Source organism: Labrus bergylta, chromosome 9, assembly GCF_963930695.1.
Source record: "Labrus bergylta chromosome 9, fLabBer1.1, whole genome shotgun sequence".
Taxonomy (NCBI): Eukaryota; Metazoa; Chordata; class Actinopteri; order Labriformes; family Labridae; genus Labrus; species Labrus bergylta.
The window spans coordinates 11,372,961-11,388,371 of NC_089203.1; the positions used below are offsets into that span (position 1 = coordinate 11,372,961).

At 39.4% G+C, this 15,411-nt stretch overlaps 3 protein-coding genes across 4 annotated transcripts; 1 reads left to right on the forward strand and 2 right to left on the reverse strand.

Annotated features, from left to right (window-relative positions):
- Positions 1–623: 623 nt before the first annotated feature.
- mxd3 (MAX dimerization protein 3) lies at positions 624–4,334 on the forward strand. Its single transcript, XM_020639436.3, has 6 exons — positions 624–798; positions 1,457–1,556; positions 1,702–1,731; positions 1,875–1,989; positions 2,211–2,376; positions 3,081–4,334. The coding sequence occupies exons 1-6, from the start codon at positions 729–731 to the stop codon at positions 3,197–3,199; spliced, it is 600 nt and encodes a 199-aa protein (XP_020495092.1). The 5' UTR covers positions 624–728; the 3' UTR covers positions 3,200–4,334.
- Positions 4,335–5,015: 681 nt separating this feature from the next.
- On the reverse strand, positions 5,016–9,735 carry prelid1a (PRELI domain containing 1a). Its single transcript, XM_020639480.3, has 6 exons — positions 9,579–9,735; positions 8,914–9,033; positions 7,576–7,801; positions 7,347–7,460; positions 6,981–7,059; positions 5,016–5,936 (listed from the first exon to the last, which is right to left on the reverse strand). The coding sequence occupies exons 2-6, from the start codon at positions 9,003–9,005 to the stop codon at positions 5,815–5,817; spliced, it is 633 nt and encodes a 210-aa protein (XP_020495136.1). The 5' UTR covers positions 9,006–9,033; positions 9,579–9,735; the 3' UTR covers positions 5,016–5,814.
- Positions 9,736–10,255: 520 nt separating this feature from the next.
- On the reverse strand, positions 10,256–15,165 carry npy7r (neuropeptide Y receptor Y7). Of its 2 annotated transcripts, none has more exons than XM_020639449.3 (2): positions 15,009–15,165; positions 10,256–12,552 (listed from the first exon to the last, which is right to left on the reverse strand). In XM_020639449.3, exon 2 carries the CDS (start codon positions 12,513–12,515, stop codon positions 11,400–11,402), a length of 1,116 nt encoding a protein of 371 aa, XP_020495105.1. In that variant the 5' UTR covers positions 12,516–12,552; positions 15,009–15,165; the 3' UTR covers positions 10,256–11,399. The 2 variants fall into 2 exon arrangements, with proteins under 2 accessions (XP_020495105.1, XP_065815116.1); XM_065959044.1 differs by lacking the exon at positions 15,009–15,165 and adding an exon at positions 14,713–14,970.
- Between the last annotated feature and the right edge of the window lie 246 nt (positions 15,166–15,411).

Consider the following 15,411-nt stretch of genomic DNA (forward strand, 5'->3'; position numbering starts at 1 on the left):
CAGCGAAACTTTGCAGAGCGAGCCGACAGACCATCAGCTCATACAAAGTGTGTTTCTACTGCTGTTCTATTGACGTTTTAAAAATGTGCTTTAACACATGTCAGTGTCGTTACTTATCGATATAAAATGTCAGAAAAATAAAGGTTCCGTGAGAGGGGATGGGGGCTTGACAATGACGTTTTTCGTTTTCTGTTGTTGCATTTAAAGAACCTGGAAATTGAAACTACGCCTTTATGTACCATACCGATTTACCAGTTACAGAGAGGAAAAGCTATTTTTGTTTGTATTGTTTATATTACTTAGTGTTCTTTATACATGTCTGGTATGGGTCACTGTTTTACTTTATCATTATTTTAAATTAGGCATATGGCAAAACATTCCCAGCCGAACAGTATGTAAAGGGTACATTTCAAACTTAACAGAATAACAAAAAAGGTTTAAAAAAAAAATATATATATTTATATTTATAGTAGTATTTCTCCCATATAATTGCTGTTTATGCCGTATTTAAAGACGATCGTTTCTCTCATCAACAGGGATGGTTGTATTTGTTGCGAAAGCCGGAAAAGTCTGAGCCTACGTGAGGACCTGAACGCAGCTGCAGTGTTGGGACTTGAGTGGCTTGAGGACGTAGCACAGACACAGCTTCAGCTACTTCAGGCTACTGACGCTTTGCGCCATAGTAGGTTGTTTACCCGCTTTTGTTGTATTTTAACAAAAAAATAATAATGGAAGGAAACATTTGCAACATCCAGGTGCTTCTTCGGGCTGCGGAGTTTCTCGAAAGAAGAGAGCGGGGTAAGTATTTTGGGACAAATTGTTAGTCTACAGGGGAGGAAGTTGGTTATTGTTAAAACAACAGAATGCACAATGAACCAACAGCATCTATGCATGCAAAACACGATACAGGAATCTGATCTAATGCAGTTCTGTGTGAAACAATCGAGATTCTTACCCAAAGGTTTATTTAGTCGATCTTTACAATTTGATTCAGTGACCTACATATCGGCCGCATCTTTGTACTCAAAGGCGCCAATCTGGTCCAATTTGAAAATGAATCTGAGCGGCGGTGAGCGCTTCTAACGATGAATGAAATAGAGCTAGAAAAGGGCAATACTACACATTAAAGTCTATATACAGATACTTTAGACACTGTACTGGTTATTTCTGTTCGCCAGTTTACAGAAAGTGGCTGTAAGACAGTGGATATGTAGTGTGTGATGGCGCCAAAAACAGACCCTCCAGCTGATGGTGATGCTGATGACAGCAATCAATGCTCTTTTTCAACGCCTGTCACAGACCGTAGTAGATTTAATATAGCATGTTATATACTCCTAGCACCAGGGATCACTAATTCTCACAAAGTGAAACTTTATATGACACTACATACCATTGCATTTAAGTTTTTAAGAGTTTTTTCTAAAATATTTTCTTTTTGATTTGTTTTCCTACACAGAGGCAGAACATGGATACGCCTCAGTCCTGCCTCTCAGTCCAGATTACTCCGATAAGAGGAGCAAACAGAAGAGCAAAAAGATATCTGCTGGTGGCAATAGGTGATTGCATTACATAACTGACAAGAGGGCGTGGTTGTGTAGTTTCTGTAGTACTTGACTCAGTTGTGATAACACAGTGCTCAGCAGCAAGCTATTGTCATGAAACCATTTCAGAACTAAAAACAATTTATCTTTGTTTCTGCAGGTCAGTTCACAATGAGCTGGAGAAAAACAGGTAATGGGGAATTTTTGTCACTATAAGTATTCTAAAATTTCCAAAGCCAGTTGTTCCTACTGTAATTGGCAATAATGTTGAGCTACTGTTTTCACTTGCACGTATCAAAACCACAAGTTTTTGCTTTTTATTGTGCTTTGCAGAAGGGCTCAGTTGAGGTTCTGCCTGGAGCAGCTCAAGAAGCAAGTCCCTCTGTCGTCTGACTCGATGAGGAACACCACCCTCAATCTACTGAGACGAGCCCAGCTTCACATAAAGGTAGAGACGACTGGCAGAAGTCCTGGTTGATTGTCAACACTGATAATGTTTTCCCTGTTCTGTTGAATCCACAGGATGTTCCACTCTCAAAAAAAGCATGTCCCGTTATCTGCCTTTAAAAAAAAAAAAAGCATTTATTTTGCATCGGCTATGCATGTTGGCCTACAAATAATTTTTTTAATGACTGCTCGCATGTCTCTCTTACTGCTTCCTCTTTTCAGAAGCTGCAGGAGCAGGATGAGTGTGCAGAGCAGGTGAAGGGCCGCCTTCGCTGGGAGCAGAGAGAGCTGCAGGTTCGATTGGAGCAGCTGCAGAGAGGCACAGAGAGGATGAGAAACAACAGCCAGGGGTCGACCATGTCTTCTGAGAGGTCCGACTCTGATAGAGGTAGGCCTCAGGCACAAGAAGAGAGGGTCTCACCTCAGCATAGTTGCATTGCATTGATATATCTAAAAAAAATAATAATAACAGCTTTTGCTTCAGTAAGTACAGATATTCCAAAAGCATTTTCTGAACAGACGTTTTCGATACCTAGACTGGAGTATTGGTCGATACCAAGACTCCCTCGGATATAAGTGCAATTACACCATATACTCAAGATCGGTTGAAAAACACTGATTGAAACACTACAGTCTCTACAAGCACCACACTGTTTTGTTGTTGTTGTTGTTGTTGTTGTTATACTGACATAGTAATAATGTACCTGAAACCAGTTTATGTTTAGTGAGGGTAATTGGATAAATATCAAATATCATATCTGTGAATTGAATGGCATACTAGCCGGATAACTGAAGTCAACATTTTAGGCTGTACATGAAGCCATTGCAGTTACTGGTATTGGTAGCATTGGTATTGCTTTTTTAAAAAGATGATTTTTTTTTCCCACCCTTATTCTGGTCTTTATTATTTGAAGTAGAAAATACAAAATCAAGTAAGAGAACAAAGAAGATATCATCATGTTAATGTTATATCATTAGCCCTGAATGTTAAAGCTATCATATAACCCTGGCTAGTTTTTTTCTTCTTCTATTAACTGTGATATTAATGTTGTCATTTTTCTACTAATGGATGTGACCTTTGTTTGTTTACAGAGGATGTGGAGGTTGATGTGGAGAGCATCGTGTTTGACTGCATGGACTCTGACGGACTGAGCATGACACACACTGATTCAGACCACTGTTACTCCAGCATGGATAAAGCCTGGCTATGACGGCAGTGAAACGGTAACTCGCATTATGTCACCCAAGGAACAGAAGGAGGAGAAAACATTCCAAAAACAAGCAGACAGAGGAGAAGGATGTAGAAAGAGGTTACCATACAACTGAACATTTTGTATTTTTACAGGAGTAACTTTGGTGTCTTTTCTTCAGTTTATGTCAGACTACAAGCTAAATGATGCTATTATGAATGAGTCCATTTGCACTGATAAGCAGTAAAAATCACTGGGCTGGGATGGATGTAACTTTATGCATTTATATTTTCTGGCAAGCATTAGCATTTCTTTAAAGGACATGAGACGTCTGTAACTTTGAATGATTGAAAATGTCTGCTCCTTAATCTTAAGGAGCTTTTAAAAAAAAAAAAAAAATCCAAATAAGTGCTTTTTATTCAATATTCTTAACTTATTCTTGACTTCATTATATCTATACTGAATTCTGCCTTAAATCAGATCTCTTTTTATTCAATACAGCATTTCCTTAGCACACAGTTTATTTTTCAGTCATGTCATGTGTAGCATGCACTTGAACATACATCGGTTCTATTTTTTTGTATTGTACTTTTATTTAAGGTCAGCCATTTGTTTTGATCTTTATCTTCTGTTGCACAAAACGTCCTCACATTGCACTTGTTTTTTTTATTCTGAAGGATTGTGGATGAATATCAAAATGAAACCGTGAACAGAAATGAACTGGTCATATTTGCACATTTTTAACTGGCAACTAAATAACCGTACCGCGTGTTCATTAGGTGCATTTGTACACACTTCAGTCTGTAAGTGCAAGGATTCCGATGCCTAGTATTAAAGATATTTTAGTACATCGCAGCTGTTCACATCATTGCTCAAGCACTGTCAGCATCAATGTCAATTATGCATGCAGCAAACGTCAGGCAGGTAATGTATACTTAATAACTGAGCAAAGTCAGCTGTTTTACAAGTGTGTATCATATTTACTGAAATCTATTTAATAACAGGAGGTGCTTCTTTCTTCACTTTGTATATGCAAGATGCCCTATTATCATTTATTCTTATGTATGCATTCATCTGTCTCTCCGCCCAGTAATATTATGTAGCATTTTTGTACTGGTGTAAGCTTTTTTTATTGAATAAATATTTTCTATATTTATATGTTGTTCCTGATCATTTTATAAGACCTGATGGTTTCAATTAAACTCAACAATACTCCATATCTTTTTTTTAATCACCAGCTATACTTGTATATCCTCCAGACAAATTTCAGCTGTCTGAAACTATATAGTTATGTAATAAGGTCATAAAAAGTCTCAGCTCATTTAAAGTATCTTATTTCCCCCCCCCCTTTTTTTATCATCTTGTACCTCCTCATGTATGTTCTGCTACCCCTTGGAGTTGTCTTGACCCCAAGTTGAGAGCCACCAAGGAAAGTTTCAACAGCAACTCCAAAGAGCTCCCTTTTCAGGGGATAGAAGAGTGAAAGTACAGAGACTGGGGATTGGCCTTGTAGGACTAGAGCAGTTTTGACTCGTTATTTGCAACCACTTATAACCACAATATGTGCAGCTGCACAACCCAGTATGTGTTTGTATTTGTAAGACCATGCAGTAGTTAACAGAACAGGTTGACTGACTGACTGACCATCAGGTCTAGGCTCTTTAAATCAGTAACATGCTGGGGAAGAAATCCAGCAGGAATTTAGAAACAGCCGCCTGCGAAGATTAGATCTATGCAAAAATATCTACTAGGGTAAGCATGATAAACAATGTTCTTTCCTGGAACCGCTAAGTGTTCAAAAACATCACAAGATGATGGTTAGAATTGAATCAGTCAGTTTGTTGACAAGCTGCTTTTATTTGATTCAGTAAGAGCACATTTCTTGTTGGGTGTATCACTGGACTTACAATAATTGTACAATACAAGGTGTCATTGTATGTGTGGAAAAGATGCTTAAATGCATTATGACCAGACTGTATCACCATTCAAAAGAGCTCAATGAGTATGTTCTTCTTATAGCTGACTGCCAACAATAAGGACCCCTTTTCAGTCAATACACTTCAACTTGAAGCAATCAGTCTTGGTAGGATTATTAAGGTGTGGTTGGGTGAATTTACATTAAGCAACAAAACATAGAACGGAGTAAATCGTACACCTGGATTAAGATTAATCACATATCGTGTGGTATGCTAGTTTCAGCTGGTAATAATACAAAGCTATTACAAAACACGACATACTCAAAGGAACAGAGTAAAAAGCTAACGCTGATGGGCACAGAGGTTGAGCAAAGGTCTGAGTGGAAAGCATCGAGCTTGGCAAAGTGCTTGGATCATTTTATGGCACCCGGAGCCACAATCAACTATTGCTTCCTCTATCACTATCTCTGGTAAACACTGAGATGATCTGGTAGAAAAGGTCAAACATATTCAACATGAGGCAAACAAGGAGACTGAAAGAGGCTCTTAGACCAGCTCAAGCCTTTTATGGTCCACCCACCATTTAAGTTGGAAGCTTCCTCATAGAGGCATCTCCCCATTACTGGGACCAGTTTGTCTTAGCCCCAGCGGTCAGGGGGGTGAAGATAAACGTGTCCCAGTATCAGTTGTAAATAACTGATGATGTATGCATATTTCTCATCACACGTATTGCTTCTTCTGGGCATGTGAGGCAAGATCTTTGGCTTTCTCCTTAGCTGCCAGCGCCGTCTCTCTCGCTCGCTCTGTAGCAGTTTCAGCCAAAGTTCTTGATGGAGTCTCACCTACAGAAGACAACAGTGTGTTACAATGTCAGCATAAATAGATTCATGTTGTTCTAGAAAAAACGATCAATTTAAAGTTCAGAATTACTTATCAAACACTTACAGTATATATATATATATATATATATATATATTTTTGTTAATCATACACTCTGATTTGCTGCAACAAATCATCACTACTTCAGATATACCGTAAACAGATGCACTGGAAATCCCAAACAATTCAAATATATTACTTTAATATAGTTTTATTCAAGTAATATCGGACTTAGACAAACACCATGTGTATTTTCTTCAATTCTACAATCCATTTAGCAGATGCTTTTATCCAAAGCGACATACATCAGAGATTAAGAACAACACAAGTAAGGATCTAGAGGAGGAAACAGTTTTAAGTCTGATCGGACACACAGGGGCCGACAGGCAGTGCAGAGGCAAAGCACAACATCAACAGCTGTTCTAGAGTTCTAAACAGCATCAAAACCATCATTAACAAACAAAACCATCATCATCATACCCATCATCAATATCTTTAGGGTGTGTAGGTGTTCATGAATTTGATATCTTGTTCGATCCCTGACAGAGACTAAAAAGTTGTATTTAAGATTTGACAGCTTTAACAAAAATTAAACTTCATAGTTATAATTTTTAAAAAATATGGTAAAGCCTATAAGTGATTACTTCTGCTTTCTAATAAACAGTCATTTTACATTTTTTGTCATAAACAACAATACTTATAGAAGAAGTCATCTTACATGTTCTGAACAGAGAGAGCAGTGGTCCAATCCATTCCACCATGAACTTTGTTATTCAAGTTTAACTTTCCTAAGATCCACTCTTAATAAGAAGGAGTCACTTTTTCCCCATAATCCCCTCAAACTGCTGTCCACTTTAACATCTGCTAATCTTACCCATGCTAGGATGAATGATGCTTTGTTATTGTTCTTTTTTCACTGCAGATCATTTGACTCGTCTAAACATCAATTCAAAAAGGCTTTTATCGAAGTTATGCAAGTACAAATGTCTTTAGTCTTGACCACTTACCTTGCATTTTGGCCAGCACATACTCAAAGCCCTTCATGGTCTTTGTCACACTGGTTTTGAACCTTGCAAGGCCAAATTCCTGGAAAGACAAGACACAAAGTCTGATGGTGACATCCTGTAACTCAAGCCGTCACATATTTACTAACACATGTTCTCAGAGCTGGACAACAATAAAAGCCCTCTCACACTCATGTCATAACTCATTCAAGAAAAAACTATTTGGGCAAACAGCTTCAACTCCTGCTGTTGCATCTTAACACTTTGTATTATGTTTCCAATTACAGAATTAAAGTCTCCCTTTCAGACGCTGCGCACCACTTTCCCCGGGCTGCTACATAGTGTCCTCCTCCTCTTTACTCTACTGACCTGAACAGCTCTAGTCAGTCCGTACACACAGGAGGAGATCCAAGCTTCTCTTTTAATCTCTGTCCAGCCGCCATTCTCAGGGTTAATTCGGTACTCACATCGCTCCTCCACCGACTGAAACACAGAGGGAAAAACAAAGGCAACATAAGGTTGTGTTGTTACTCTGTGCATTGATGTGTGTGTGTGTGTGTGTGTGTGTGTGTGTGTGTGTGTGCAAACGCTTTGGTACCATGAGGCGAGCGTGGCTGATGTTCCATGTCAGTGTGGTCATGGTCCTTCTCTTGGGGTCCACAATAGAGTCCTCGATGATGTACGCTGAGCTGGCCATTTGCTTTGGAAGGTATCGCTCCATCCAGCGAGGTGCTCGGCTCGTTTTGGTCAACAGACGTCGGGAAATTAGGCAGTTTGTTGGGGTGACCTCCCGGAAAATGATATCCTCCGTCAAAACATGGTTACTGTGGGACAGAAGGAAAGTTATGGATCAAAACACATTTAATATATCTGGGCAAGTCTGCAACCTTTTTAAACAATACATACAGTTAAATATACTTACTAACAGAATGTACTTAAAAAAAACATTTCAGTAAATATTATTGTTTGGTCAACACAATGTCAGATAATGGGAAGAAGGGTCTCTGCATCAAATGGAAGTATTACTATTAAATTAAGCATTGAGAACAGAACTGTATCAAACTATTATGTTATTAGATTGCTATTACCTGGGGTTAAATCAAGATCTCTTGCGTCATCAGGGAACACTTCACTCTGCACATATTTAGCAATGTAGATTTTTTTTCTCCCATATGACTGGCTATAGAATTACTACAATGACAACAAAACATTTTGTTTGCAGCTTTAGAGAACACACGTCATGACAAGGTAGTGTAAGAACTTTCTACGTGGGAACTTTCAAAGTATTTTTTCTTTCAGTGCATTTCCTTAAAAAGATAAGCGGATCAGTAACTGAACTCTAGTTAGTAAGTAAGATGGAAGAGCGATAGGTGGATCGTACATTTCTGTGATTCTCTACCCGTGACGCTTTCAAAATGATCATGTAACTGTAATGCCAAGATACTTTTGTGGCAATGTTTGGCAGCGTACTGCAACAGCGAGCTTGCAGGCTCTAGTTCAAGTTGAATGTCATATAAGGTAGCTTGTAATTACATATGTTTGCATTATTTGGACAATCATTTCAGCTGGATATAATCGCATTCATAAAAACTTAATAGGTTAGATATATTGCCAATAGGTGTAGTTTTTCAATCTGCAAAACATATCTGCAATGAATTAATTTGCATTAAGTGTTTAAAGCACAGAGTTATGTCACCTTGTTATACTTTATTCTCAGTCTATTTTCACCACCACATAAACTCTATGGAAAAAAGCACATCACCTAAATCTGCATTGGGGTCGAAAATCTACTAACAGTAACATTTAAAATACCTCAAAGCTGTACCAACGCGATTTCTTCTCAACATACACATGCTGAGAAAACAATGATGTGTGTGCGGTGGTGGTTGAGAAGTGCTTGTGGAAGACATGATAAAGAGATGAAATTGAACCTTACCTGTAAGGGTTGGGGTAGCGTTGCCAAAAAGCAACACACACTTGGTCCCAGGTGCTTTTGAGCAAACCTGCGCAGCAGTAATACTTCACCATTGTTCCGTGTGTTTACTGAGGCAATACCCTGCAGAAACACAGAACAAACCAGACAGTTTGCTCAAATGCAGGAGAATAGTGAACGCTGTGTTTGCTCTTTGTAAACACACAGTAAGTCACTTGTATGGCATTTCCATTAATGGGGCAGTTCATGTTTCAGTCACTGGGTAAGGCAAGCAATTAAAAAAGCATGACATGTAGGATTATAGGGTTTTTTTGGAATACTTTTTACACTTCATAAAAGGCTATTGCCATTACCAGGAAGTAGACTAACATGAACACTACATGACAGCTGTCAGGCAGATAAAAGTGTACGTGACTAATTAAAAGTCTACGGGATAATCTATTAAACTAAAACTATCAGCACACATTCCTAATTGTAATCCTAAAGTGTTTCACATCACATATAAGGTTAGTCACGTTAGTCACGTTAGTCACGTCCGCACTTCCTCGATAGCATAAGCTAACCTAGCATAAAGTGAACCCCATGAATGAATGGACTGCATGACCCAGAAATGTATCTGACCCACATTCAAAAAGCATATCGGGGATTTTAGAGGTAGACAGTCTTACCTGTGTGACGACAAAAATCACAGAATACGTTCCTGCATCTTATTCTCCAGCCGTGATGAACTTCAGCCATGCAGCCACCAACAAATCATGTCAAACGTGACTCGGCCTAGAGCGAGAGAGAAGGTCACAGATTGACGTCATATCCGGTTGTTCAGATGCGTTGTCTAGTTTGAACACTAGAGGGCAGCAGGGGACTATGCAAAATGTCAAACCATATTTCAAAGTTCTTGATACGAAACCTCAGAGTTAGATTTTTCTTTTAATATTGTCAAAACAACCAAAAGTGACATCGGTTAATCCCTTTGTAAAACTGGGACCTTACAGAAATATTAAGGTTAATCTGACCTTGTCTTTTCTTTTTTGTTTTTTTTTAAAGAACACCCTTTCAGCAAGCTTTATTGAGGGACATGGATAATCTCTTCAGCATAGTGAAATAATGCCTGAAAAATCTGGTTAGGAGCAAATTCTTCATGCATTAGCTCTTAGCCATAGGTTCAGTGCCAAGGGGCTAATCTCATTTAGTCTGCTGGTAGTCCTGATAAAGGCTCAGAGCTTCTATGGGAACCCATTGCCATCCAATGCTGAGACAGGAATTCAACAGTGTGGGTGTCAAGAATCAGCATTATAAACCATATTCACATTTTTTCAACTAAAAAAAATCAATCTCACTATGCAGATAACTTGTGTGTTAAATGCTTTATTGGATGACATTTGGAAGATTTGGGTGTATGACTTTGATGAACCTCTTTGTGTCTGCATTCCCTCATTATTAAGTAGGATATCTTCCCTTCTCTATGTAGATGGTGCAACTGTCAAACTGAGGTTTTATCTTTCCTCTGTTACAACAACAGGGGTGGATGCACTTGTCTGCTAACTCAATTTGTTAAATCGACATAATGGTAGCTGAGTTCAGTATCATTTTGGAATGACCTTGTCGCACATACCTTGCTGTATACTTATTTTCGTTCCAAGCCAATGTCCTTTTATTCGGCATGGAGGCTCAAAAAACTAGTTTTTCCTGAAGGTCAAATAAACTGTTGGAGAAACGTGAGGTAAAGTCATGGATTATGTCTCTACAATGTTCCCGTGTTCATTATTAAAAAAGTATCCTTGTTAAGTATCCTCAAAGCTGTGAAGATATTAGTAACGTGTTCCTTTTACTTTATGAAGTTCAGTGGTTTTTAGCCCCATTTCTTTGGACACAGAGGCCTGCTGGTCCATTTAATCAGGAACAGCTGATTGACAGGTTGGAGCCGTTTATTCCTTTGATGGAAAAAAAATCATGTACAGCCTTATCTGGATTCTTTAGATGAAGATTGAATGAATGCATCCAAAAGGCAGTAATTGGATTAATTAAACAAAACTCATCCAAAAGTTCTGGACAGCCAACAAATGGAAAAACAAGTATGAAAAATACTATACCAATAAAGTCTCTTTTCCCTGCATTATATGAACACATTAATGGTCTAAGTATATGCAATCGATAGTACAATTAACTGGACCTTTACATATACCAACAATAATTCTGCAGTTACAGGAAACACATTATACATCTGAGCAAGTTAAATAACAACATAGAAAACATTTAAACACATATTTCAATAGGTTAAACCACTGATTTCTCACAAGTACCATTTACAAAGAAGGGACAAGCCTTACATTAAACGATTTGCATGCAAACCTTGATGTCTTCTTCAGTGACAAAGATACTCAAGCTCAGACCATTCAAGTCAAAAGGCTACATAGTATCACAGGCACCACAAACGTGAAAGTGCTTTCAATGTGTTCAGTCATAAATAGGCTTTTTCAAAGGTGCTAATCTCACACAGCAGTTGGAGGATGTCCACCATTGCGACCATTCAGAGTCAGACCTCTTATTGAGCGAGTCCTGAATGAGCCCTCTGGGTGGAAAGAATCCGGCTTATCCTCACAACGAAAGACCATGAGGAAGCCAGTCCTGTAGTTTTTATTCATCCACCCATAGAGGAAAGGGTTGGCAAAAGTTGAACACATAGCTATGATGTGAAACACTGTGTATATCAGTTTGTACTCTTTTAGCCTTAGCACCAGGTCCAGATCGCTGGCCAGCTGAAACACGTGGAATGGCAGCCAGCAGATAGCAAACACCACCACCACCAGCGCCAACATCTTGGTGGTCTTTTTGCGGCGGTTGATGCTGTCATTGCGGCTGGACGGGCTGATATGGTTCTTCAGTTTGACCCAGATGCAGATGTAAGCGTAGCTTATGATGGCCAAAGGGATAATGTATTGTAGGAGCAGCATGAAGAGGCTGTAGATGACCCCATCACTACTGGAACCATTGGGCCACTTCTCTGAACAAACCGCAAAATCCATATTGATAGACAGGATCTGTTCATGGCGGTACTCTCTGAAGATGGCCAAGGGTGCTGCCAGAACAGCAGAGGTAGTCCAGGTGAAGGCCATGATGAGGAAGCTGGAGTGCCAAGTCAAGCGCCGACCAAGGTGGAAGACGATGCAGCGGTAACGCTCCAAAGCGATGACTGTCAGAGTCAGGATGGATACGTGCACACTCAAGGCCTGGGCAAAGGGAACCATGTGGCACAACACAGCCCCAAACTTCCACTCATCCAACAGAGTGTAAATCAGAGTGAAGGGCAAACAGAGAGTGTTCACCAGGAGGTCTGCCAGGGCCAGGTTAGCTATGAAGAAATTGGTCACAGTTCGCATGTTCCTGTAGCGAATAATCATGTAGATGACAAGAGAATTCCCCAGCAGCCCCAGCAGAATGATGAGAGAATATGCTGTGATTAATGTGATCTGAACTCCAACGTGTTTTGTGATGTCAGTGTGAAAGCCAGGTGTATGGAAATCCATGCTGTTGTTGAGGAGAATTAAGGGATCGGTTTCACTCTCCTCCCCTTCGGCTGTGCTGTTGGACGTGTCTGGTGGGCTCATTTTCGCGGAAGATGCCAGATCAAAGCTGAGCTGACAACTGAGGAGAGAAATCACATGAAACAAAATCATTCTGTGGCACAAACGAGGCAGGACAGTGTTTCGACTAAAGTATGAAAAGAAACGATAGAGGTAATGATTTGAAAATAAAAGCTTGAGGAGTTTATTTATTACCCCTGTTAATACCCCTGATCTGCATCTCCTGTCACTGCTGACTGTGCTTTCAAATTTAAAGGGTTTCATCCCGTTTTTCTTCTCAGCACAGGAGGATGTTTCTCAAGTATTCCCCACTCCACGTCTGACCCCAAACAACCATTATGGGTTTTGGTGAAGGGACCAAAACATGATGCCTCACTGGTTTCACACCAGCAAAAACTGTCACTTGTTTATGCTTGAACGCACGACCAATCCAGAAGTTAGCGCTGGTGGGAATTGAACCCACGGTCTAATATTTTGATCTCCTGAATATCTCCTATCAGATTTTGTTCTTCTCTTTATGCTGCACAATATGTTTGTGCATAGATAAATGTAAATGAAATCCCACTGTATGGAACTTATGTTGAACCATTTCCATATTCTATTCATGTCACATTGAATTGGAAGTTTTCATTGTAAATGTCATACTGCTGATAAGAAATTCTGTATTAAACATGAGTAATGAATCAGTGCAGCTCAGAAGATTTTAACATTCTCGAATGAATTCAGTCTAATTATTAGAATAATTGCCTAAGATTGCATTGAGGAGATGTTGGTTTAGACAAGCTTGGCAAAGGAAATACACATTTCAGCTCTTTTTGCACTCAAACTCAGTCATCTAAAACTTCAAATCCTCAGACAAAATAGACTTTATTTCCATTGTGCGGTAATTTTATAGAAAATACAGTTTTGTCACATGGCATTGGTACAATTGCCTGCTAGGTTACGTTGGTTTTACATTTTGTGCACGTACCCTGCAGTTTTTCACGAACACTTGTGTCATTATAAAGGCAAAAGGAAAATGATGGCGGTAGCAATGTGATCAAGAAAAGTCAGTCGGTTCAAAGCCACATCATTAGAGCTGCAGACTCCTCTCTTTCACAGTCTGTATCTCATAAAGGGAATATTGCAAAGCATGTCTTATTTCTGCCACAAAGATTGGTGCTGGGACATGGTGCACAAGTTGATTTCAGGAAGAAATCCTTTATGTTCAGGATACTCTCAGCAGCTCATTTTCAAATCTTTTTATGTACCTGTGAGAGGTTGCAACTCCTGTTGAATACAGGGAAAACATTTTGTTGCTGCTCGTATAAAAACTACTGTTAGTGCTTGAATCTTAAATGACGGCCAAGGCTCTGACACCTCATTAAGCAGATGAATGCTAATTTAATTAAGTGACACTGGAAGCAGCCAGAGTCTTTAGCCAAATCAGTGATACTCTGGTTTTAAAGTATTTCACTTGTGGGTGCTAAACACTCAACACTTGTTGGTTTTTTTTTTTTTATGGACTCACAGACCTGAATTGACTTTGCACTTATTCTTTGGCTCACGTAAACCCTGAAAGTTTTCTTTGAAGATGGAGTGCATTTAAATTTGCACTAGTGTTGTGGATTTTTATTGCAATATGTATCTATGACATGAGTCATATTGTTCTCTCTCTTAATGCGTCAAGCAGCAAAAGGCCTAGACAACAAACCATAAGTATAGATGAGGGTGATTTTAACAACTAAAAGCAGAACTTAGTCTTTCCATGGTCCAGAAGATTTGAGTAAATGAAGTAAAATACAAGGTGTGAAGCCTATGAGAGAGATTAAAGTATCAGGCACACAGAATATACATACACCCATCTTGTAAATGACTTACAGGTTCATTTTGAATCTATATGGACAATGTGGTCATGACAACAAGTGTTGCACTGCCATAAAACCAAAAACATGCCGATCCCTGCACCCTCTGCCATCAGAGCAGCCCCACACACAGGAGCACACAGTCAGAGATTTATCAGACAGACTGCAGGCGACATGTGCACCTTACAAAGCATCAGTAATATGTCAAACACAATTTTCTGATCAGCGATGGTAATACTTGACTTGAGGCGATCTTATGCCTTTGTGTAATCTTTCACCATACTCAGTACGCACAGCCGTTAAATTATGCCTAGATACCTTACTGCCAATCGAAGCTGCATTGATGTGCGTAATTTGTAACCATTTAATCAACTTACTGAATAGTGCGCCTTCAATCATCTCCAAGAAGCTCTCCAAGCTCAATCAACCAAATCGACAGGTGCAAACCATTCACCTCCAACACAGATCATCTCCTGTTCTGCGTAATCTGGACACTTGTTCGACCTCTTTTTCAAATGTCCTCCTCACAGCCAAATTACGCACGTACAACACTTCCAGTAACAATAAGTTACGCTTCCAAAACATAACAGAGAATTCAAATCATTTTAACCTCAGACATGCATTTTTGTCACTGAAGTCTAAAGGAAAGCTATTCACGTATAACTGGACTCACCTTTTCCACTATATCTCCTTTGCAAACGAGTCTTCACTCGAGTGGAACGAGGAGGAAAAATCCCGAAGCTCCTCCCAAGCTGTAGCGCCCAGTGCGCATCTTGTGGCTCCACTGTGCGTTCTCCAGGCAAGTCTAAAACTGTCCACATCAGTGCCAGGGACTGTCACTGGATATCTGCGCAGGAAGTGCGCTGTGGCATTTATATACGAGGGATCTGTTATTTCACTCCCAATGCATTATACAATAAATGCATGCAATTCTAACACAAACATATAATTTAAAGTGCAAACGCAGAATTACGTCACCGATCTGATGACATTTGAAATGTTTTCTCTCCAAATGTTATTCACTTCCGACAAAGGCTTTCATTTGAAAACACAGCTGTTGTTTTATCTTCTTCTTC

What these genes read in the sequence shown, in the direction of transcription:
- mxd3 (XM_020639436.3), top strand. Translation starts at nt 729, where the DNA reads ATGGAAGGAAACATTTGCAACATCCAGGTGCTTCTTCGGGCTGCGGAG. An exon ending in TCTCGAAAGAAGAGAGCGGG is followed by an intron (nt 799 to 1,456) that starts GTAAGTATTTTG and finishes TTTCCTACACAG; the next exon opens with AGGCAGAACATGGATACGCC. An exon ending in GAGCCCAGCTTCACATAAAG is followed by an intron (nt 1,990 to 2,210) that starts GTAGAGACGACT and finishes TCCTCTTTTCAG; the next exon opens with AAGCTGCAGGAGCAGGATGA.
- prelid1a (XM_020639480.3), bottom strand. Translation starts at nt 9,005, where the DNA reads ATGGTGAAGTATTACTGCTGCGCAGGTTTGCTCAAAAGCACCTGGGAC. An exon ending in CGCTACCCCAACCCTTACAG is followed by an intron (nt 7,802 to 8,913) that starts GTAAGGTTCAAT and finishes TCTGTCCCACAG; the next exon opens with TAACCATGTTTTGACGGAGG. An exon ending in GACTGACTAGAGCTGTTCAG is followed by an intron (nt 7,060 to 7,346) that starts GTCAGTAGAGTA and finishes TTGTCTTTCCAG; the next exon opens with GAATTTGGCCTTGCAAGGTT.
- npy7r (XM_020639449.3), bottom strand. Translation starts at nt 12,515, where the DNA reads ATGAGCCCACCAGACACGTCCAACAGCACAGCCGAAGGGGAGGAGAGT.